The sequence below is a fragment of the Elephantulus edwardii genome, unplaced genomic scaffold (genome assembly GCF_000299155.1).
Source record: "Elephantulus edwardii isolate Elephantulus edwardi_28Jun2011 unplaced genomic scaffold, EleEdw1.0 scaffold00075, whole genome shotgun sequence".
Lineage (NCBI taxonomy): Eukaryota > Metazoa > Chordata > Mammalia > Macroscelidea > Macroscelididae > Elephantulus > Elephantulus edwardii.
Window position 1 is genome coordinate 12,354,455 of NW_006399825.1, and position 23,564 is coordinate 12,378,018.

At 47.1% G+C, this 23,564-nt stretch overlaps 1 protein-coding gene across 5 annotated transcripts in view; it reads left to right on the forward strand.

Moving 5' to 3' along the window:
• Positions 1–2,877: 2,877 nt before the first annotated feature.
• The window catches only part of NRP2 (neuropilin 2), a 147,008-nt gene continuing 126,321 nt past the window's right edge, over positions 2,878–23,564 (forward strand). For 2 of the 5 annotated variants that reach the window (XM_006889115.1, XM_006889116.1), the window contains exons 1-2: positions 2,878–3,733; positions 22,478–22,655. In XM_006889115.1, the coding sequence (XP_006889177.1) occupies positions 3,661–3,733; positions 22,478–22,655 (251 nt within the window). In that variant the 5' untranslated portion in view covers positions 2,878–3,660. The remainder of the gene's footprint in view (positions 3,734–22,477; positions 22,656–23,564) is intronic. The other 3 variants (XM_006889112.1, XM_006889114.1, XM_006889113.1) reach the window with 2 other exon arrangements.

Below are 23,564 nucleotides of genomic sequence, written 5' to 3' on the forward strand. Positions count from 1 at the left end.
GCATAATGGGGTAGGTGTGTCAGAGACAATAAGGTCGGCTCAAGTTAGAGCAGAGTTCTACATAGTGTTGTACATAGGGTTGCCATGCGTTGCAGGCTACTCGATGGCACGTAACAACAACAGGTCATTCTGATGTGCCTTCAGGTTAGGAACTCTGGGAACACTCAATTTTGCCCTGGGAAAAATAACCACTGGGGTGTGCCTAGGTAACCGCTTTCTCTCGGGATCCCTCACAAATCTGGTTTTTGTGTTCCCCACATCCCTTTCTATCAAAGGAATGGAATGTAGGATGGGATTATCTGTTATTCTTATTTCACAATGAAAGGTAGTGACGCAGAACATCCTAGGTGAGTAATAATGCTTCCAGGAACCTCACCCTCACGTGTTAGCTCTTTTAAACCAGGCCGTCTGGGTTTCTTTTCAGTCAACCCACTGTTTGCTCGCACGCTACTGTCCGTTCAGTGGTCAGGTTTCCTTGAGGGTCATGGATATGAATAAACCAAAAAACCAGAAAGTTATGGAGCACCTAACTCCTCACCACTGTTCCTCTGGTTGAAACTGAACCAGCCGTGGCCAAACCCCTGAGATTCTAGTCTAGACAGAAACAGTGCTGCCAGCACATCTCCTGCCTGGAGAATTTCCACAAAGGTTCTTTTTCCACAGGGCGCATGTGGGATTTGTGTTTAGTTCCCAAGAGTCCCTAGAAGTTCTGGTTTAAAGCGATCCTGGGATCTGCGCGGGCCTGTTAGGTCCTGTTCAGAGTGACCTGGGAGATAACCTGGTCTCACTCGGGATTGTCCCTGATCTGACACAGGCTTTGAGCTCCACCAGAAGTCTTACCTTATGGTGGTGCTACCATTATTTATTAAGTGCTGCCCCCTAGAGGATTAACAATAGTCCTGATACTGAGCTGGCGCAGACCCCAGAAGTCTCAACTCCTACCCTATGGTCAAGACCTTCCCCACACCGCAGACTAAAGAGAAATCTTGCCTTAGTCACGCAAAGGATTCTTGGCAAGAAAACTAGCTCCCCCTCTAGGGCATCTCTGAAAAATTTAAATCCCTAATGGTCCAGGAAGAGGAAACCAAGATTAACTCTGCTTCTTACCAGAGTGAGGACCCTGGAAATATCCTAGTGGGCTATTTCAACACCGAGACTACAAAGGCAGAAGTTCCAGAACTGTTAGGTTCCTGAATAGCTTTAAGTTCACCTTTTCTCTCCTCTTCCTCACGCCTACCATCTAAACCTCCACTGGACTATTCTCAGAAACAGGGCCACACCACTACAGGAAACAATGTAAATCTGGAGCTTGCAATAATGAGGCTGTGCTCTTAAGGCTTTTACAAAAGGAAAACAGGAAGAAGTGAGAGGAACAAGGAAGGACAGAGTGGGGAGAGAGAGAAATGAAAGGTAGCTTTTAGACCAGCCCACCCTGGAACAGCTCACCCAGGCCTGTTACATGCTCTTTCCAACCAGGCATCTAAGATTAACAGTGTGATATGATGCCGGTGGATTTGCATGCCACTTTTAAATCCCAGGGCTTGGCTCAACTATTCACAAATCACTTCTGATTCAATTTTGTTTTGGTTATCTCAGTGTAAATAACAGTTAAGTGGGAGTTACAGATTTTTCCAACACTAAAAGTGATAAACAAAGCTAATGGCAAGTCCAGATAAGGAGGAAAACCACCCAGAAGAATCCACAAGCACAAGCAAAGAGTATGTCAGCTACGTGTGTGTTTCTTGTCACTGAAACTTTATTTTTCTTAATCTGCAGAGGCAGAAAAGGTATACACACGGTGTTATTTAGACTGTTCCTCTTGGAATCTTTAATAATAATGTAGTAATAGGTGCTTCGTGGAGCAAGACAGTTTAAAATACACAAGACCATCCTCAGAAAAAAAGATACAAGTGTTTCCCCAACTGTTAGCTTGCAGTTCCCTCTAAACAGTTTTCACGCCTCCATTTAAAAATAGTTGGCATAATGCTGTTTTCTTTCTTTCGCGCTATGACCACGTTTCCACAGGGAGAACGTGAAGCGGAGTGGTGACAGGAGCACTTCAAGGAAATGCCTTCATGTACCTGCACTTGGGGGGGATGGGAGTGGGGATCAAATTTAATTACCCGATCTCCCCCACCCCAAAAAGGTCTTTGCTCTTCTTCCGATAGCTCCAAGTTAGGGGCAAGGGAATTGAGAAACCTCTTCAGCGAGATTAGAGGCACATGTCTGGGACACAACAAAGGACCTGACTAGTAAACGCTGGGAGTGTTTGGGGTTTGATTCAGCCGGGGCTGGCGGTGTGTGTCGCCGCCACGCACTGCTGCCTGGGCGAACGCATGGCTAAGCTGCCGCCTAGCTCTTACCCCAAACACCGCACACCACCCAGCGCCTCTTGTAACGCCATTGCGCGTGGCATTGTATTGGGCTCTGCGTGGGTGGCATCGGAGTCACGGACTTGAGGGAAAGCTAAGATTTCCCCCGCTTCCCGCCGAGTCTCCCTGGGGCGAGGGCGACTTGGCTGGGGACTCTGCGCCCTGGGGGTGGGTGCCGGGGCGCGCCAGCCTCGGGGCGCTGGGCACTGGAGGCGCGGCAGCTCGTTGAGAGAGGGGGGGCGGTGGGGCCGCAGACTGGTAGGGGCGCGTCTGGGTGGGAGCTGCCTTAACTTTGATCGGGAGGCGGCCGCGGAAGGCGCCCCGCCCGAGCCGGGAGCAGCGGCGCTCACTTGTGCGCCGCGCGTCTCCGCGGCTGCCTCTTTAATCAGGAACACAGAAGGGGCGGGCCCTGAGCCGGCGCGTAATCGGATAGCTCTGCCGCGGCTCTGACATCCACATGCTGCTCGGCCTGAAAAGGCAGGGGGGGAGCCCGAGGGGAGGCAGAAGAGGCGAGCGAGGCAGCAGCCCGCAGCCCGCCCCTGGCGCGTCCTCAGCCGCACAGACACTCGGCAGAGCGCTGGGCGAGGTGGAGGTGAGGGCGGGCGCCGGCGAACTCGGAGAGGGGCTCGCTCACTCCCGGCGATCCCAGCCGCCGCCGCACCGCCAGCAGCAACAGCAGCGGCCGCGGCAGCCGCTTCCCTCCTCAGGCTCCCTCCCCGTGAGGCTGTCCAAGCGGGTGTAGCCGCCGGGGAGGCTCAGCTCGGGCAACCCGGCTCCCGCTCCGGCCGTCGGTCGATCGGTGCCGCTGCCTGCGTGTCCGTCCCGGGGACACGGGGATGTGTGTCAGTTTACGCCTCTGAGACCACACAGCTGCCTGGGGGCCGGGCGATGCCCACGGCAAGTCTTGGCTTTTCTTTTGGTTATTATAATTTTTTTTTCGCTTGGCTTTTGGGAAATATGCGTGATGTTATAGGATAAAGGAAATGACACTTTCAGGAGCTGAAGAGAACATAGATGCATTTTGTGCTTAAAGAGAGGAAGCCTGGCCCCTCTTCCCGGCTGGCTTGCTCTTTGCTGATTTCAGGACCTACCCTCCTGGCGAGGTGGTTATTCCAGCAAGAATAAAGGTGCAGACGGGCCATCGGGACCCAGGAGGGAGACACTGATCATTAGAATTTTTTGCAGAAGACATTGTCGGGAAGAAAATAAGACACAGAGGGGGAAACCCCACGACTTCCAATTATACAAGAAACCTACCAATCCAGCTCTGGAGAAAGCCTCCTCCGACATGGACATGTCTCCTCTCACCTGGGTTTTCTTAGCGCTCTACTTTTCTGGACGTGGAGTGAGAGGCCAACCAGGTAAGGCCCTGAAAGTTTTCCCCCTCCCCATTCCGTTTGCTTTTCCTTTCAAAGCGACTGCTAGTGCAGGGAACGAGGCAACACCGCACAGAAGCAGGCTCTCAATACTCCATCATTTAACGTGAGATCCCCTCCGGCCTTCCCCGCGCCACCAGCACAGTCAACCCAACTTTCCCCTTCTGCCAAGAGTGGATGTGTGTGCCTGTGCATGTATGTGAGCTCTCGGGTGTGTGTTTTGAAACAGGATTTGGCGGTGTTCAGATGTCACATATGGACTGAATCAAAGGTTTAAAAATACTACAAAGCCTTTGCATTACAGTTTTGGGGGATTCCCCCCCTCCTGTCTTGAAGCAGAACACATCTCCCTTGAGTTTCTTCAACCTAGCCAGAGAGGAATAAATCATTTGCATTCCCTGTACTTAGCTACACTGCGACTAGTTTGGGTTTTCAATGCTGTAGATTCTTTGTAGAACTGGTGGATCTGACTCAAAAGAATCACAGGGCTCCCCGCTCATGGAGAGGGTTGGTTTGCAGCTGAGACAAGGGCTTGGAGCTGGGTGATTCTGGCAACCCCAGCGGTTAGTGGTCCTTACTCTCCCCACATCCATGTGTTTTCCGGGAAAGTCAATCATGTGTTCTTTTAAAAAATTATTATTGGATAAAGCAAACTGCTTGGCCCTCTAAGGCTTCTCATTCCTGTGAAGTGGTTAGAACTTTTGAGTGGAATTTGTTCTCAACCACTGCCAAGAAGGGTGTGTGGACAGACTGCAGAGATATGCAGTGAGGCCCACAACAGTATTAGTGGGGAATGGCTGGGGACAGGGCTCGCGGAGAAGAGATCTCTGGCTTTGGGAATCTGATGTGTCTTGTTCTTCCTTCTTGGGACCTCGTTCCTGATGAGTTTCTCTCCCCTCTGAGAACAGTGTCTTGGAATTTGACAAAACTCTTGGTAGTGGCTACAGGTGATTGGGGATAGGAGAAGCCAGCTGTGGAGGAAGGAAGGGGGGAAAGGGGAAGAAAAACCGAAACGCTGCCCAAATGGAGTGCACTTCCCCAGGACACTTGCAAGCTGATGGCCACACTTAAGGGCTCACCCCATGCAGCACTGGGCACAGACTAGTGGATGCTGGGTTAACTAAAAGGGAAGCTGCTCTCCTGGTACCCCCAACACACTCACCTCCACTTTAAGCTTTGGGGGTGTATTGTAGGGGACAGAAAATTCCGGACTGTGCTAGCCACCCAACTCCCCGGCTTACGGCTCCATGGCTGTCCAAACAGAGTAACTGTTGACCACAGCAGAGGGATGGGTGCACGTCCCACTTGGGGAGATTGCCCGGCCTCCCATTCTCTCTTGCCTTAATTCCAAGTTCCCAGCTTGAAGCGAAATTAAATTACCTCCCACTGACCTGGATGCTGCATAAATTATGTATGGTTGTGTGATTCACTGTGTGTGTGTGTGTGTGTGTGTGTGTGTGTGTGTGTGTGTGTGTGAATGCTGCGCATTGAGGGTGCTGAGGGTACATTATGTATTCAGGAACGGACTCTGGTAGGCCTGGGCGCGAGAGCGCGCACACCGGCATACACACACCCGGGAGCACACACACAACTTCAGGTTTCCCGTGCTGTGATGAAGCAGGAGGGGTCGTGAAGACTCGGGGGCTATTGCCAGCCCAGATGTTTGCACATCTGTCCCTGAGCGCTGAGTGGTGTGTGAACGTGTGTGCAAGACACCCGCTCGGACCCACTCCGGCTCTGCCACCTGCCTTCCACGCTCTCTGCAGAACCCCCTCCCAGCTGAGCCCCAGACTGCGCTGCGTCACTTCCAGAGTATAGGAGAGGCTGGGTCAAGTTGTTCACCACAGGAGCTGAGGCAGCTGGTGGGGGTCCTGGGACCCGCCAGGGTGAATATATCCCCTCTCACTATTCCAGCAGCGGGCCACCCGCCTTTCCGCTGGAGTAGACAGCCATCTGGCACCCAAGGAGTTGGCAAGTGTGGCAAAGGGCGAGGCCACCCAGACCTGACTCACGGGTCTGCGTCGGCCAGGCAGCCTTTGCCACCCCCGGCGGGAAGTAATTCCGGGGAGAGTCAGGAAAGGAAGGGTGAAAAGTGCGCCCTGGAGATCAATTGAGCAAATAGCCCAACTGCCGCCTAAGCGTGGTCCTGGCGGGTGGCAGACGGCAGGGGAGCAGCGTGGGCTCCGCACCCTGGGTACCCATTTCCTCGCTCGTCACCTCGCCAGGTCGCAGCACTCCCAGGTCCGGGCATCAGGAGCTGCCCGGCCAACCCTGTGCGCCCTCTCACCACGCTGCTCTGCGCTCTGAGCCAAACACCCTCCGCTGCGCCCTGAAAGCCAGCTTGGCGGGACCTTTGGGGCTAGCCAGGCCAGGGACTCAGCCACTGGCCGAGGTGGGTGACAGAAAACTGGGGTGGGATTTCCAAGGAAAGAACTAGGAACAAGAGAAAGCATGGTAGGAACCCGTTTAAGCAGCGGGGAATGGGTGCAGTTGGCACCTCCTCTTAAAGCGCTGGGCGCCAGGGTCTGCCAGTGAACTAAACAGGTGAGGAGCACGCGGCTTGGTGTCCACGTGGTGGGGACGTGGTGCCCCCTCCGTCAACCTCCCCCATGCAGGAGCCCCCAGCTCCATCTCTAAGGCCACATCGATTTGTTGGGGCTACGGAGCAGAAACAGTGCCGGGCGATCCATAAACATTCTATTAGGCAGAAATATTCCCAGGGAAAGCAAAACCCAGGCTTGTGCCTTGGCGAAGTTAGCAGCTCCCAGCTCCCGTCCCCTCCTCCTCCCGACTCAGGACTCCCCGGAGAGAAGCCTGCAGCATTTCCTTGAGGGCTGCCCACTGCCGGAAAGTCCAGTCGGCTGCGGGCCTCTCCCCGAGAAGCCTCTGCAGTCACCCGCCGTTTCCCTCCCCTCCCCCCGCTGCCTTGCGCTTTGCTTCTCCCTGTGAGAAAAAGAAATAATCACGGCCAAGGCTTCCTTCTCACTGATTGATTTCTTTTTAATATCAACACAAGTTAATAGAGGCGAGGCGAGTTGTGATTAAACGGTGCCCCCACCCTTCGCCTCAGGCGGACTGCGCCAAAGTGGTTCCCACCAGGACCCCGCTGGGTGAGGGGAGCGCAGAGCTGACCGCCGGGGTCTGGGGGTGGGGAGGCAGGCGCCCCTCTGGCAATCATCTGAGGGGCGGGAATCGGCTTTCTAAGCTAAGAGGGTCTGACCCATCCTGCGGCAGCGGCTCTGGCTGCATTTCTTCTGGAAAGGGAGGGGATCGCCGCTGCCGGTTTATTGACGTGTGCGCACTGCTGGGCTCTTCCCCACCTCCCTTTCGATTTCATACGAGTGGAGAGCCCCCTGGCGCTAGCCACGGCGCCTGGCCACGCAAAGCTCTTTTGCTAGTTAGTGGTGGTTTGTAAAGGTGGGGGAGAGTATTTGTTCAGGGAATCCTTGAAACTGGTGATGGGTGGTGTTTGTGGCTCCCTTCCCCTAAAAGGCAAAGGGGGTGGAGTAGCGGAGCCTCAATCTCCAACCTCTGAAACTCCCCTTTGGGGCCTTGAGCCTGGAACCTATAACTTCCCTCCGAACCCCACCCGCACCTCTAGGAAAGCTTTGATCTGTGTCTTTAACACCACTGTCATGGACGCAGGCTGAAGTGGTCAATCAAGCCTTCCATCTGGATGATCAGATAAGGGGTGTAAATTGGCTGTGAGGAAAAGCCCTGTGTTCCAACCAATCCTGGAAAAGAAGGAATGATGGTTTCGGCGCCAGGGTTGGGTTTGATAACTGTCTTTCAGGCTGTCCTCAGGTTTAATAATTTGCAAGGCAAAGCTCTAAAACCCCAGGGTCCTGCAGCCACCGTGTTCTGGGCTCTGGTCTAACGCCCACATGCAGTGGGTGCCAAGTAAACTTCACCCAATACTCAGCCACTGAAGGTAGTGAAGCCTTCTGATAGTTGCCAACAGAACACACAGCACTCACAGAAGAAAAGGGGGAGAGAACTCCCCACGAGGGCTCCGGCGCAGGCCCCTACTTGCCCAAGATGCGCCTGATGGAATTGGCAAAGCCGCCCTTGCGTTTGGAGTTTTATGCTGTCCCGTGGAACCTCAGACATTAAGCCACGGAGCACCTAACTGGTGACATGAAAGGCGGCAGTGACTGGAACCAGTCTGTCCAGACAGGACACCCGCTGGCCACCAAATGGCTCTCCGCCCCGCTGTTCAAATGTGAAACCCACATTTTGCAACAGAAAGGGCAAGCCCTATCTTTATGATGGAAAAAAAGCAAGGAGTCCAAATGCCAATTTATATGCAATGAGGCATGAATGAGAGTAACAGTTGGGGAGGCGCCCCTAAGGGGAGAGACTGCAGGCTGTTTGAGTCTGAGCCCTCTTGGAGTTTTCCATCTCACTCAACTGTTCATGAAAGCAATCGAAAATATAAGACAACTCTGGATGACCCAAGTGTGAGACAATTCTGAGTTCACAGAATCCAGAGCCAAGTTCATTTGGTAGAATTTTCAGAGTATATTCCCCAAAGGCCCAGTTTGGAAAGATTTTAGGAAATAGATATGAAATCCTGTTATTTAAAGAATAGAGCAGAAGAATAATACCTTTTCAGTTTCTTAAAGATTACAAAGTATTTAAAAAAAAGAGAGAGGTGTGGCCAGTGATTAATTAAGTGGCCAGTGGTTAACATATCTGAGGTGTTTTATCATCTACTCATTCTTTTATTCACAGGATGATCTTGGTAGCACCCTCTTTGAGTGTGTTTTGATCCCAGAAAGTTGGGTCTGTACTGTTTCTTCCAGGTAAAAAATGTACCTTTTCCCTCTGTTAAGTCATTCCTGGATGACACTCCTGACTTTTACCCTGGAGCACCTACACCATTTTTCAAAGCTTTGTCTATCTGGATGAGAAATAGCCAAGAGCTTGATGGTTTCATTACCTAGCTGGATTCCTTGGGCTAGGATTCCAGGACACAGTGGCCTTGTATCATGGCTGGCCCTTCAGGAGAGAGCATCTTCTAAAGGTTTAGGAAGCTGTCAAGTTTAGATAAGGCTGAGCTCCGATCCTAGGGGACCTCGGTTGTATCAATAAGGAGAAATTAATTTTTAACTACTGGGAACGTTGCCAAATTATGTGACCTTTGGCAGACCAGCTGTGCTATAAAAATAAATCCCCCATTTCGGAAAATGCTGCTCCTATACTGGAGAACAATAACAATGGGGTATTTGGTCTAGGGAAGAGTGGGTTGAGAAGAAAGGAGAGAAATGAGAGTTGCTAGTAACCCTCCGATGCTGTGACATAGGCTTGTAGAGGGGAGCATCCTGTCCCCCTGGCTTTCCAGAACACAGGAAGAGGGCCAGGATGACAAGGAACATCTATGTGCCCTGCAAGCAGAGAAGGTGTTAAGTGCTTCCAGCCACACACACTCTGCCTTGGACACATCTCTCATTGTTCACAGACATATTTACTGGCACAAGAGGAGAAAAGGGGGTTTTCAAATAGTCAACATATGTGTCTTTCCTAAATGCCACCAAATATGTTTGTCACTGAGAAGTGTCTTTTGGGGGACCCTCACTGGCCCTCCCAGTTTCTGAGGTATTGAAACCAGACCATGTGGGTTTAAAGTCCAATCAGCCACAGATGCCTCTGAAATTCAAGAACACCGAGATTAGTATGTCTCTCCGTGCCTCAGTTTCCTGATTTGAGAAATGTCTGTGATCATAGGGTTAGTGTACTGGGTTGTATACACTACTGATTGGCACATGTTAAGCCTATCTGGAAATCACTTCATTTTTAAAAACAACATTATTGGGATTAACTGTCTCCCCGGTCATAGAAAGCATACTTTATCTGTTGTGATGAGTTGATGTTATTTTTATGAGATATGGTAGGAGTAGTAAATAATTATTCATTCTCAGATCTTACCCTACTAAACCTTTGTGTATGTTTTATAAGCATCTGATTAGCTCTCACCACACTATTCTTCAGAGGGAGATCTTCTCTGCTGGAGTGCTGGAGCTTTATCTTAGATTTATGTCTCCTCTTTGTGGGTTTGTTTTTTGTTGTTCCCCCCCCCCCGCCCCCTTCTCTCTGTCCCCTTGTTCTTCTGCTTTCACTGTTCTTGCCTCTACCATCTTTCTTAACTTTCCTTTTCCTCCCCTTCTGTCCCTCATTTCCGAAAGTGTGCTCGGCAGGGAACAGTATGTGTAAGGTGCTCTCCTGAATATGTAATAACTTCTACTTCAGCTTTAAGGCCCCTCAGCAGCTGAACTATGGGGAAGAAAGAAAAAGAAAGAAAAGAAGAAGAAGAAGAAGAAGAAAAGCACCATAAAGACAAAATAGCTTTTACCCAGCAAGACTCTTAATAATCCCATTTCCCTCTGGGTCTTCATAAAAGAGTCATGATCTAATCCACAAGAAAAGGAATGGGGCAGGGAATAACAAAAGGAAAGCTGTCCTTGGTAGTGTGCAGTGGATGGGGCTTCTAGCCAGGCCAACATAATGCATATGTCCTAGGGTACCTGGCTCCCAGCCTCCTGAGACCCAGGATAACCAGTGATCTGAGCTCTGGTGAGTCTTTCAATGAAGGTAGGAAAGGGGATTACAAATCACTGGAGCGAATGGTAATAGTAATTGCTTTGATAAAAGGGGGAAATAAAACTAGTGTGCCCAGAAGGCATAACGGGGACCACGGGAATGGGCTTGGGGAGGAGGTGAGTCAAGAGATGTGAGGTAGAACTCAGCAAGACAAACTTTGAAGCCAGCTGATAGTTTGCGGATAAACAGTTTGTATCTTCCTTGTTGTTACTGACAATAGATATTTAGAGTTTGTCTTTTGGGAAAGGTTGACCTTGTAATAAGGGGGGAAAGAAACCCTCCAGTAAATGCAATTGGCATCTTAATTAAAATGTGAGTAGACTTTTAGCTTTGAAGCATTATCTAAGGTTAGTGTATCCTGGGTGAAATTAACCCCAAAGAATCAAACCCATGGTCATTAGTTTCAAGTCATCGCAATCCTGTGGGATAAGAGAGAACTGCTCCATAGAGCGTCCAAAGCTGTAATCTTTACACAAAGAGACTGTCTCATCTTTCTCCCTTGGAGCTGCTGGTAGATTTGAACCACTGATGTTTCATCCACAGCTCATGGCTTTACCACTGCATCACCAGGGCTTCTCTAGGAGAAATCATTCACACTCATTACCTTGGCCTGTGTTATTACTATCCCAGACAAGTTATTTAATCTCCCTGGTCACCATTAAAAATAATTTGCATTTAATAACAGCTATAAATTGTGGTAGTAGCTTAAGAAGTACAATTTGTCATCAGGCTTTCTTAGGATTTGTGATAACTTGCTGTATTCCTCAATCAATTCTTAATTCATCAGAATGCCTTGAGTCTAACTTTAGGAAAGGCTCAGAGTTTGCACCAATAAGTTCTGATAACTCAGAAGTTGCTTTTGGGTCAATAAAATGAATAAAGCCATCTCTCAGAAGATGCTAATGTGCTTCATTCTCAGCATTAGCAATACAGTGACAGGAAAGATTCTTTCTGGCGTGGGAAATCAGGGAGAACTTCCTAGAGGAGGTGACATTTGAAGATTAAGAAGATCAATGTGACTTAGAGCTTGGAAATGCATCCAGCATGAAGAAGACTAGGAGGGGGGAGGAAACTGGATTTGTTTGGAGACTACGTAGAAGCTGTTGTCTAGAATGTGTACAGGGGGAGAATTGCATATAAGGTTGGAAATAATATTGTGGACCAAATGCAGAGTCCAAATTGCTGGACCAAGGACTTTGGATTTCACTGGCTAACCAGTAGGGAGCCACTGACGTTTCAACATAAGCTTTCAGTTAATGAAAATAAAATTATGTTACCTTTTTCTGTGCCTTTTTTTTTCTTTCTTTCTTTCAGAAACCTCAAATTTATTCTGTTTTCTTCCCCAAACGTCTGTGGAAATGGTCAGGAATTGTAATCCCAGATCTCTCATCAATGGCACCAAAATTGCATTTGCAATGAGGCCTGGGAAAAAGAGGACATAAATATAAACTAATGAATGATATTATATCGGCTGCCCTATTGAAATTGCATTTGTTTATGATATAAGATGACAAATAACAAGGTTACCACAGGTGGCATGATTCGAGGTCAGAAGTAATCACATCAAACTTACATTTTAACAATTCCACGAGGGTTGGTTCATTTTTAGAATCTGGATTGAGGGAAAGAGACTTTTCAAGGACTTCATTTCCAGATTTGAGTGTCCCTGGTTGTGTAAGTGGCTTGCTGTAATCAGCTAGCCTAAAGGTTGACAGTTCAAAGCCACGTAGCAGCTCCCCCCCAAAAAAGGCCTAGTGAACTGTTTATGAAGATTCTGGGCAAGAAAACCACCGGGGACAGCTGTGGTCTGGAAAGCATGGGGTCACTATGAGTCAGAATCAGTGTGGCAGCAGTGAGGTGCATTGTGCGTGTTTGTTTATTTCTAGACTCAGTTTCCATATCTATACTCTGAATCAGTTAAGGGTGTTTTTGAAGAAGTGAGTCTTTGTCCGACTCTCTTTTGCCATCCTAGCTTTTCATATGCAGGCTTCCTCGCCTGCTCTCTGCTCTCTCCTTCCTCCTCCCTCCCTGACTGCCCTTTTATTCAGATTTTGCACTTTTATCACTGCAGAAGTTCACAGGGATTTCCATTTGCTATGCCTTCAGGAGTGTATCATTCACTGCCACTAGCCCCATAAATTGAATAGATTGCATCCCTTCCCAGTTGCCTTAGGAAGTGGTCAAACAGCCGCATTCCTGGGCTGATGGATTGGCTCATTTCTTCCCAGCTTAAGCCAAGATACAGATTTTATGAGACTGTCTTGTGACAGGCTGAAGTCGCTTTGAATAAAACAAAATCCAACTTCAGATCACAGAAATAACTCTTAAAAAGCAGCTTATTTGGGGCTTGTGAGCAAAATTTGGTTAAAACCCTGAGCAGAGAGAGGGCTTAGACTATCCAGGCCAGAGAGGATTTGAAGTAACTCTTTTTTGGTCTTTCTTTGCATGCATCTCTGTTGTTGACATGCTCACACACAGCATTGTGTATCCATAATATTTATAAATACACAGCCAGAGGCTCAGTTAAGAAAAGAAATCCACGTCAGTAGAGCTAATGTGATTAGAAGAGACATTTGTACTCTCCGTAATGCAAGACAGACATGTTCATCCAGAGACTCTTAAAGTTTGCTTTCAAGCTTTCCATGTGAAAAAAAGGGAGGGACACCTTGAGTAAAAGTCCTGTGTTCTAGGAGGATAGAGAATCTTTTGTGTTCTTGGCTCACCTTGTATGTTATAGGATGTTCCGCCTCAGTGCATTAGAAAACAAAAATCAAAACTAACAAATCTGTTACTCTCTAGTTTCTTCTGACTCCTGGTGACCCTGTGTGTTGAACGGAACTCTTCATACGTTCTTGGCTGTCATCTTCACAGAAGCCAGTTGCCAGGCCTTTACTTCTGAATCTCATCACGCAGTCTTTGGATTGTACAGACGGAGTTCTGGTGACCTGGTCCGTGGGGAATTGTGTTTTTAACCCAGAGTCCAGGTCATTGGTTGTTCGAATCCACCAGTAGCTCTGAGGGAGAAATCTGGGCAAATCTCCCATGCAGTTTACCTCAAGGGCAATGACTTGAACTGATTTGAGAACTAATGTTATGTACTGAAGACAAAATGATTGAGTGCTCACTTACTAACCTAAAACTTTGGGGCTTAAACCCATTAGCCTATCCTCAAAGAGAAGCTGTGGCAGTCTGCTTCTGTTAAGATTATGTCCTCAGAAACCATGCAGCAGTCCTACGCCGCCTTATGGGGCCGCTATGAATCAGTCAGAGGAAGCACACAACAGATTTTAGAGACCCTCCTCCCACATCAGAGAGAGGAGAAAACAAAGGCTCAGAAACTTTTCCTAGCTCACCCAACAACATCACAGTGCCACTAACTTTCTACCCCTGGATGGTCCCAATAAACTTCCCTCCTGGAATGGCTTAAATGGTAAGGTGACCTCCTCTGTCTTTTTAAGAAAAGAGGTGGTGGTGGTGGTTGTGTGCCATTGAGTCGGAACCAACTCATAGCTGACCCTCCAGCGGGTTTTCAGAGGCAGTAAATCACATGGGAGGAGACTGAGCATCTTTCTACTGTTGATCAGCTGGTGTATTCAAACTACATACCTTTGGGTTGCCAGTTCAACTCTTCCCACTAGGCCACCCAAGCTCAAGTCTACTAATAATTAAAATAATGCTGTGGAAATAGGGACAGGGTAGATTATGCTGCAGATAAAGGATAAAGTAAGTAAAGGCTGTTATTTTCAGGGGAAATGAGACTGAATGCTTTCCTCCTCTTAGTGCCCTCAGGTATACGTAGGAGATAGCGGCCTTCTCATTCTTTTACTCTTTCTTTTCTCCATGTCATGTTAAGCAATAAGGGAATTGAGATCTAGTTCTATGGGCTTCAAACCATATTACATGCAGCCCCAGATGTTCTGGCAGAGAAATCCCCCTGGGGTAAAGGGAGGGGCTGGGAGGACCAAATACCACAGCCTCCTGGCCTCCCTCCTTCCTCACACCCAAAAAACAGCTCCACTTTGATCTATGGATTTTTAGGGACAGTTTTTCTTGAGAAAAATTAAAAAAGTATCACCTGTAAAATGAAAATTGAGAAGTATAGATTTAATCCATTCACTTTACAGTTCCAAAAGCAGACTCAGGGAGATCACAGTGTCAAGGATCCAGAAGTGCATCTCTTTTTCTGTGATATCATCCCCGGCCTATCACGGCAGCCGAGTCCCACTACCCCAGATCTACCTCAGACAGCGTTCTGACTCGCCAAGCCACATCAGCCAGCCACTTGCCAAGGTTCACAGCTTTTGCCAAGGACTATTCCCTTGGGTTCAACTAGACAGCTGATCTAATTCTTCTTCTGTTAGCCCAGGGCTGCCAGCAAACTGCTGCCTGGTGTTACCAAGTAGCATCTCTGACTGTTGTGAAGTAAGTCGTTGTAATTCTGGTTATTTAAGAGTCCTCACCACAAACTTGGGTTTTTAGCAAATACTATAGCCAGAGTCAGGCTGTAGCATATTCCTTTAGAATAGCTCCAACTGCATTTCCCTAGAAAGCACACTATTGTTGTGTATCATCAAGGCAGAACTGACCCTCTGGCGGGTTTCACATGGGAGGAGACTGCCCATCTTTTCCCCCAGGAGCAGTGGGTGGATTCAAACCACATGCCTTTGGGATTGCTATGTACCTTCTTACCACCAGGCCACCAGAGCTCCCTAGAAAGCTTCTCTTATTCCCTGTTCCTTCCTAATACTTCTAGGAGTAGGGTGGTCCAGATCACTAATGTTGTTGTTGTTGTTGTTATGTGCCGTCGAGTCACCTGCGACTCATAGCGACCCTATGTACAACAGCCCTAAACTCCGCTCTGTCCTGTGCCAATCGCACTGTCTCTGACACTCCCATCCCAATTATCCCAGTCACTGAATCAATCCACCTCATAGAGGGCCTTCCTCTCCTGCGCTGTCCCTCCACCCTCCCAAGCATGATGTCCCTCTCCAAGGACCGGTCTCTCCTCACAACATGTCCAAAGTATGTTAGCGGGGCCTCAGAATCCTTGCCTCCAAGGATCCACCCGGTTTAACCCTTTCCAGGACAAATCTGTTTGTTTTCCTAGCAGTCCATGGTATTCTCAATACTCTTCTCCAGCACCACAGCTCAAAGGCATCAATTCTCCTTCTATCCTCCTTGGTCATTGTCCAACTTTCTGATGCATAACAGGTGATTGTGAAGACCATGGCCTGTATCAAATGCCCCTTAGTCTCCAAAGAGATACCATTGCTCTTCAGCACTTTGGAGAGGTCCCTAACAGCAGTCTTTCCCATGGCAATGCACCTTTTAATTTCCTGGCTGCTGGTGCCAAGACTGTTGACTATGGAGCCAAGCAAACTAAAGCTGTGTACAATCTCAATCTCTTCACCATCCATCCTGATGCTGCCAATTGGTCCAGTGGTGAGAATCTTTGTCTTCTTGACATTGAGCCTCAATCCAAATCACTAATATGTTAATCAAAAGATTGGCGGTTCAAATCTGCAGAGGTGCCTCAAAAGAAATCCCTAGATCTTAGAAGAAAGATCTATTTGTGGGAAACAAGAACCATCAACAAATCAGCCCTTGAGAAGGATGAGTTCCTTCTAAAGCTGACCAAGTGACTGAGAACTGAGGGGAAGAGCACACTTCTCTTCCGACACAGCATAGGGTCCTGACACACACAGAGTCACCTTAATCTGGAGTTGACTTGGTGGCAACTAGTAATGTTGTGGTTGACTCACAGCAAGCCCAAGCATGCAGAGTATTCGTGCTCCATGGGACTTTCAAAGCTGTAACCTTTCTAAAGAACATCATCAGGCCTGTCTTCCAAGGAACCTCTGAATGGATTTGAACCACCAAACTTGTGGTTAGTATTCAAGTTAACACTTTTGCTACCCAAACCCCACTATTACCAAGTCAATTCCAACTTGTAGCACAATGTAGAATCGTTCCACATGGTTTCCAGATTAACCATTAACTGGTGAATCGATACAGAAGCTATAAGCATTGCAGAAGCAGGATAACAGATCTTTCTTCCTCATAATGACTGGTGGGTTGCAGATGGGTTTGAACTTCTGACCTTTCTTTTGGCAATGGGTTGCTTTCACCATTGTGCCACCAGGGCTCCTTTTAGCAGTGCTAAAATTAGAGAAGTGCTAATTACCCGTACCCTGTGATTTTTCTCAAGTTGGAGTCTGAAGAGGGATGAGTTCCTTCTAAAGCTGGCCAAGTGACTGAGAACTGTGAATGGCTGGATACACAATCCTACTGATCCTGGGCCAGGTTGCCCCCAGGCGGCGCCAGATGGTGCTCAGGCCACCAGCAAAGCCAGGGCACCTGAAAGGAAAATGAAAAACAAACAAGGGAGAAAAGAGATTTAAATCCTTTTGTTATTTACATTTCAAATAAAAACACCCAAGAAGTCATTATGGGGGGCAAAAAAAAATGTTATAAGTTTGTCGGACTTCCTTACACTTTATAATTGATTGTTCTCTTTCGTTTATTTTTGGGCCTCGGGTCTTTGTCTGGCTTGGCCTGGCCCATGTTTGTAGGCTTCTCTCTCTGATGAAGGGGAACCTGCCTTGCACAGTGCTCGCCCCCACTGTGCTGCTCCTTTTGGGGAAATGAATTTGCCCCAGGTGAAAGGTACTCAAGAAATAGCTGGAGAATGAAGGCCCTTGTCAACTCACCAAACAGGCCGAGTAGCTCAGACTTCAACAGGGTCAGCTGCCCCTTTGTATGGAGGGATTGGCCTTCAGGGGTTTGCCCTTGAGTTCAACTCTCCTTTGGCTTGGCTTGACTCTTTGAAACAAGACAGAAAGCATTTGTGAACTTAATTTTGGAACACAATAAAGGCCCCGAAAGTAATGCTTGTGATAACTCTTCATAAGAAATTTTAGCTAATTTCACTTGGTGCAGGGAGATGTTTAAGAAAAGAAGGATCCCCAAACCTGGTAGGGAGAGATCAGTTATCAAGAGGAAGTAGAAAAGGATTAAGTATATTTTCCGTATAATTTTTACTTATGTGCTTGAAGGATTCTGCTTTCTCCAAGAAAAATAGTCTGAAATTTTAGTATTTATCTTTGTAGATATATATCTGTGCAAATGATGTGTGATATTTTGTGAGAGGGTGTGAAAGTGTGTACAGGACTGAAGTGTGAATTACTAATATGGATTTGTAACTGATGTGTGTGAGTATCTGTGTTTGTGTGTGTTTTCGAGTGTGTGATCCAAATATGAGTCTGTAACTGTTTAGGTATTGAAAAGGTTAATCATACACAAGCAAAACAGATGTTTTTATGAGTTCTCAGATATTTTAATAAATGCCTTAATTTTTAAATTTTTTTAAAAATTTTAGATAAAGAGAAGACAGACAAGGGAAATACATTACTCTTATTCCCTTTGGTTGAGTAATTTTTTTTAAACAGAAAATGCAGATTTTGTTGTTGTTGTTGTTACTGTTCTGTTGCATCAGAACTGATTTGCAGCAGACCCTCTAATAGGTTTTCAGAAGTTGTAAAGCTCATTGGACAGTACTGTCCATCTTACTCCTGAGAAGAAACTGGTGGATTCAAACCAGTGTGTTAGGGATGACAGTGCATGCAGTTTATTATCACTAGGCCACCAGAGCTCCGTGTTAAATGTTGTTGTTGTTGTTGTTATGTACTATAGACTCTGGACCAAACTATAGCTGGTCTTTCAGTGGATTTTCAAAAGGGCAGTAAATCACATAGAAGATTGCCTATCCTTCTCCCATGAAACAGCTGGTGGATTTGAACCACAACCTTTTGGTTGGCAGCACAGCTTCTTACCACAAGGCCCTATGAGATATACATGGTTAAAAAAGATAACAATTTTCTATGACAATGTTTAAAGGTGGGACAAAGGTGATAAAGTTTCATCTCATACTTTTAGAACATTGCTAGGAGAATTCTTTGGAGAGGGCCATTATGCTTGAAAAGGTGGAGGAATAGCAAAAGACAGGAAGACCCCATCAAAATAGACTAACACAGCGACTACTGCAATGGGCTCAAGTGAGTCAGAGACTGTAAGGCCAGCGTAGGATAGGACAGGGTTCACAACTGTTGTCCATAGAGTTGCTATGAGTGGTACTTGACTTGATGGCACCTAACAACATGATGATGTTTGCTTTCTTTAGTGATGATGCCAATTATCGATGACACCAATCAGACCATTGCCTGGTCTGATCACTCAAGGCTTAAAGCTGAGGTGTGGAGGTTAAGGGAGGGTGAGGATCTTTCGTAAGTAATTAGAGAGAAGAGCTGGCGAGGGGGGTGGGGTGGAGAATATGGATGCTGTGGAAACTGTAACGGCTGCGAAGCAGACACTCAGCTTAAGTTTCTTCTGAGGACTTCTTGGTCAACAACTGTGGTTTGGGATGAGTTGGGTCTTCAGTTGTCCACAAACTCACTAGAAAAGGAACTCTTTTTTTTTATTATTAAATTTTATTAGTTTCAGTGAACATTCACAGGGATTCTGGGCTTTCACTCCTTCATTGCCGCACCATTCTCTCCACCCTCCTCCCCAGTTTGTTCTTCTTCCCCGCCATCCGAATGTCTGTTTTAATTGTCCAATTGCCACAGTGCTTATCAAAGTCAGTTCTGATTAATCTCCTTTGTCGGTGTGTCCTTTGCCATTCCCTATCACTCCTTCCTGAGAGAGACTTCACCCTGATTCATAAGGAAAAGGGGATGGCGTATTCTCTTAGCTACTTCCTGCTGAAAAGGGATGCTGTGGGTTTCAGGGTGAAGATCTTCTCTCACTACTCTAAAGGGCCCCTTTGGCAGTAGGAAACACATAGACTATTATGGAGATTGATTTTGAATTTAGATGCACTCTTATTGATTCCGTACATGTTCATATCCTTGAAGATGTATCATGGGGGTGTTGCAACCTAGAAGACACAAATTTGACTAACAAGTTATAAGTACATGAGTCAAAAATGATGGAAAAGTAAAAGAAAAGATTCTTTCATTGTTTTGCAAACCCTCCCCCAGGTCCCCTCCACCATGTAGCCCTCACTCTAGACTCCTGTGATGACAGAAATACCTAGTTATATATCTCTTTTAAACAGTTTTCTCACTCCTCTGTTTCAGTGCCGTATACATTATTGAACCCATCTTACTCAGTCTCTCCCCAACCCCAAGGACAGTCCCATTCTACAACAGTGGCATCATGTAATATTTGTCCTTTTGTGACTGGGATATTTCACTCAGCATAATGTTCTCCAGAGTCAACCATTTTGAATAATATTGCATGAGTTCCTTGTTTTTTAATGCAGCATAGTATTCCATTGTGCGAATATACCACAGCTTCTCTAGCCATTCGTTTGTTGATGGGCACTTAGGTTGTTTCCAACTCCTTGCTATTGTGAACAAAGCTGCAATAAACATGGGTGTGCATATATCTGCTTGGATGTCAGCTATGGTCTCTTCAGGGTATATTCCCAGTAGTGGAATTGCTGGGTCAAATGGTATCTCTATTTGCAACTTTTTGAGAAAGCGCCATACTGCTTTCCACAGGGGTTGTACCATTTTACACTCCCACCAACAGTGAATCAGGGTTCCAGTTTCTCCACAACCTCGCCAGCATTTGTTGCTTGCTGTTCTGTTAAATTTTGCTATTTTGACTGGGGTGAAATGATATCTCATAGTTGTTTTAATTTGCATCTCTCTTAGGGCTAGGGATTTTGAGCATTTCTTCATGTGTTTGTTAGCCATCTGAATGTCGTCTTCGGTGAAGTGCCTGTTCATATCCTGTGCCCATTTTTCTATTGGATTATTTACCTTTATCTTGTTGTGGTGCTCAAGTATTTCATAAATTCTGGATATAAGTCTCTTATCTGATATGTGCATAGGGATTTGAGTCTTAGAAGATCCCATTCATCTATCTTATCTTCTCCTGGTTGTAGGTTTTCCAGGATACTGGGAAGACTGTTTATGTTGTGGATTAGGACTTCTAGTGTTGTTCCTAGCTTTTCTGTAATGAAGTTTATAACCCAAGACAGACAACCAACTAAAATCGTCATGATCCAGTCAACTTGCCACTCACGGTGACCGGGGGTGTTTCACAGTAAAACTGTGCATTTTGTAGTGTTTCTCTGGCTGTAATCTTTATGGAAACAGCGCTTTCTCCCATGGTACCACTGAGTGATTTCAAGTCACCAACTTTTGCATTAACTGTTCCACACACAGTTTGTACCATGTAGAGCCCTTAAAGAAACTTGACCTAGTAGAACACTCACCCTTCCACTACCTTTGCCAAGAGGAGCTGGTGATCTAAGTGCCTTCTCAGCCAGCCACTCTCAGCCCTCCTTCTCATTTGTGAGCCAGGAGCAATGGACTACTATTTAAAAATAGGCTGGAAGGTGCTGGGTCCTCAGCCTGGCTGCGTGGGGAGGCACCTGGGAAGCCTGCAGGGATGGGTTGGAGGCTCCAGAGCAGGCTGTCGGGTCTCAGGCCCCCACCAAGGTCTGGATGTGTGGGATGGGCTTGTTGTGCTCTTTGACTGCAGAGGGTACGTGGTCATTAGGCTAAGGATGGCATGCTCTTTTGTTTTCCACCCAGTAGGAAGTGGAACCTGAATCCATTAGATTTTGGCAGGTCAGCATGGCACAGTTTGAGCTCTCGAAGGCTCCATGCCTAAAAGGCTACTCATGTGCGGTTGTGTGTCCCAGCCGCCATTGTTCAGCATGCCCATCTTTTATGCTTTTAAAGCCAGTCGGGTGGTAATCGAAAGCAGAGGGCTGGAAGACGGCAGTGCCAACAGACACGGGAATAGCCAAGTGCACCTGTAGAGTTAAAAAATGCATGACCCTTTGCCTCAAAGAGGGAACGCAAGTGAAAGACCCCATCCTGGAGGGGAGCTGCTGAGGCCGTGATACATAATTCATGGGCCCATGCTGCTCCATGCAGATGGTGATATTAAATCGTGATTGATGCTAAGCGAGGCACGCATCTCAGGAAGGTCTCCAAGTGGCTTCTGAATGTTTCTCTGTCTCCTGTGCCTCCCTGTCTTTTCTTCTGCGGCAGTATGAAGTAACCTTCCCCTCCATGTCCTAAGAACCCCCCCCCTGAGGACTGCAGAACTTTTCCCCCAATAAATGAGCTTCTTCAAATGTCATCACCCACCTTTGCTACCTTTGAAGATGGCCCCCTTCCTTCTTGGCTCACATGATGCAGTTAACCTCCTGCCAGGTACCGCTGGGAAGGGGAGAGTCATCGACTCCCCTGCAGCCACCTTGCAAATGGCTGGTGACAGCTGGCTAAAGCAGCAGCACACTCTGGTGGTGGTGACCAGGCAGGAGGGACAGTGAGCAAGAAAATATGGAAATAAACGCACGAGGCCCTCAGGCACAAAGCACCTTTGTTGCGACTCTGAGGTTGGAATGAGTGGATTCTCCAATGGAGAGTTTTCCTCTCAGTGTCTAATGAAATAATAAATCGAATTTGTGGTTTATGCAAAATTAAATGTTTGGAGATTTTGCTTTTTCTTCCTTTTTTTTTATTAAAAAAAAAAAGCTGCAAATCACCCTCTGGGGCCTGTTCTGGCCCAAAGCTGGAGTGCTTCCTCCACATCCAGAGTAATTGTTACCAGGCTCACTTGTGGATCAGCACCACAAAACCACTATTGTCGGCTCCTGGAGCCTGTGCTGCTGGCTGTCTGGGCTGGCCTGGGAGATGGAGTGAAATGAAGGATTTATGAGATAAAGACAGAGTTGAGAGGCTTGAATGAGGGAAGGAAGATGGGCCAAAGAGAGGAGACAGGAAAACGGCAGGGATGCATGTTAAATCTGCAGCCTCCTTGTTTTTCTAATCTCAGAGCATGTAATTGAGATTATTTATGACCACTTTCTGGGATCTTTTCATTTGTGTGTGTGTGTGTGTGTGTGTGTGTTTTGGAGGGGGTTGGTAGATGAGCTGAAATAATCTCTTCCACTGTATGAGTAAGTAGGTTAGCCTTCTGGACTGCCATAAAAGGTCTGTAAAATAGTTTTAATCAGCTACTGGTGGAGAGGAGGAACAGGAGAGGGGAGGAAAAAAGCTGTAACATATTTGAAGTTCTTGGCTTGTTTGCTTTCTCTTTCAGACCCACCCTGTGGAGGCCGGTTGAATTCCAAGGATGCTGGCTACATCACCTCTCCAGGCTACCCCCAGGATTACCCCTCCCACCAGAACTGCGAGTGGATTGTTTATGCCCCTGAACCCAACCAGAAGATTGTCCTCAACTTCAACCCGCACTTCGAAATTGAGAAGCATGACTGCAAGTAAGCCTATCCTAGTGCCCCCCAGTGGTAGCCACAATACCCCCAGTACCCACCTGTCTTCTCTCTACATTCCTGCTGCCTCTAGTACCTAATGTCAGCTCTCATAACCCAGGGCCTACGACCAGGGGTGCCTATTGGTCCCAAAGAAAAACATCAGCCTGACTTTATCTCTCATGATGAAACGGTGGCCCACTTGCCTATGAGTCATGTCCAGCTCATGGTGACCCATGTGTGCCAGAACAGAACTCTGCTCCACACAGTTTTTAGTGGCAGATTTGGTTTGGAAGTAGATTACCAGGCTTTTCCTCGGAACACTTCTGTGATTAGACCGGGATGGTGACTGTTTACATGACCCAGGGATGCCTTTCATCACGGAAAACTGTAAAGAATAACACTCCTCGTTATATAGTTGTGCTATATATACCAGATATCGCATGAATAACAAACACAAATTTATTCTCTCAGTGTTTAGGAACTGAGAAGTCTGAGTCCAGGGTGCCAGCTCTATGGAAAGGCTTTCTGTCTTTGTCAGCACTGGGGGAAAGTCCTTGTCTCCTTCCCACCTGTGTGTGCCCCACATTCCTGGACGAGCTCCATGGATCTTGGGATCTTTCTCTGAATCTAGGAGGTTCTAAGCACAGAAACCCCAACCCCAAGAAAAAGCTTTGCTCTCAGCTCTTCTTTTTTAGTAGTAGTCTTGTCCTTCTTTCTCTCTAACTTGCTTTTCTCACCATGAGAGATTAAAGGGAAACTACTTTTATATTGGATCAGGGCTGTGGTTTCACTAAGGATGTTGCATCCCACCCTAATCCCCTGACAAATGATTGATGACTCATATCCGATAACATCACGGAGAACCCTCATATCCTTACATAACTACTAAATTGTACCACTAGATTAACTACCAAA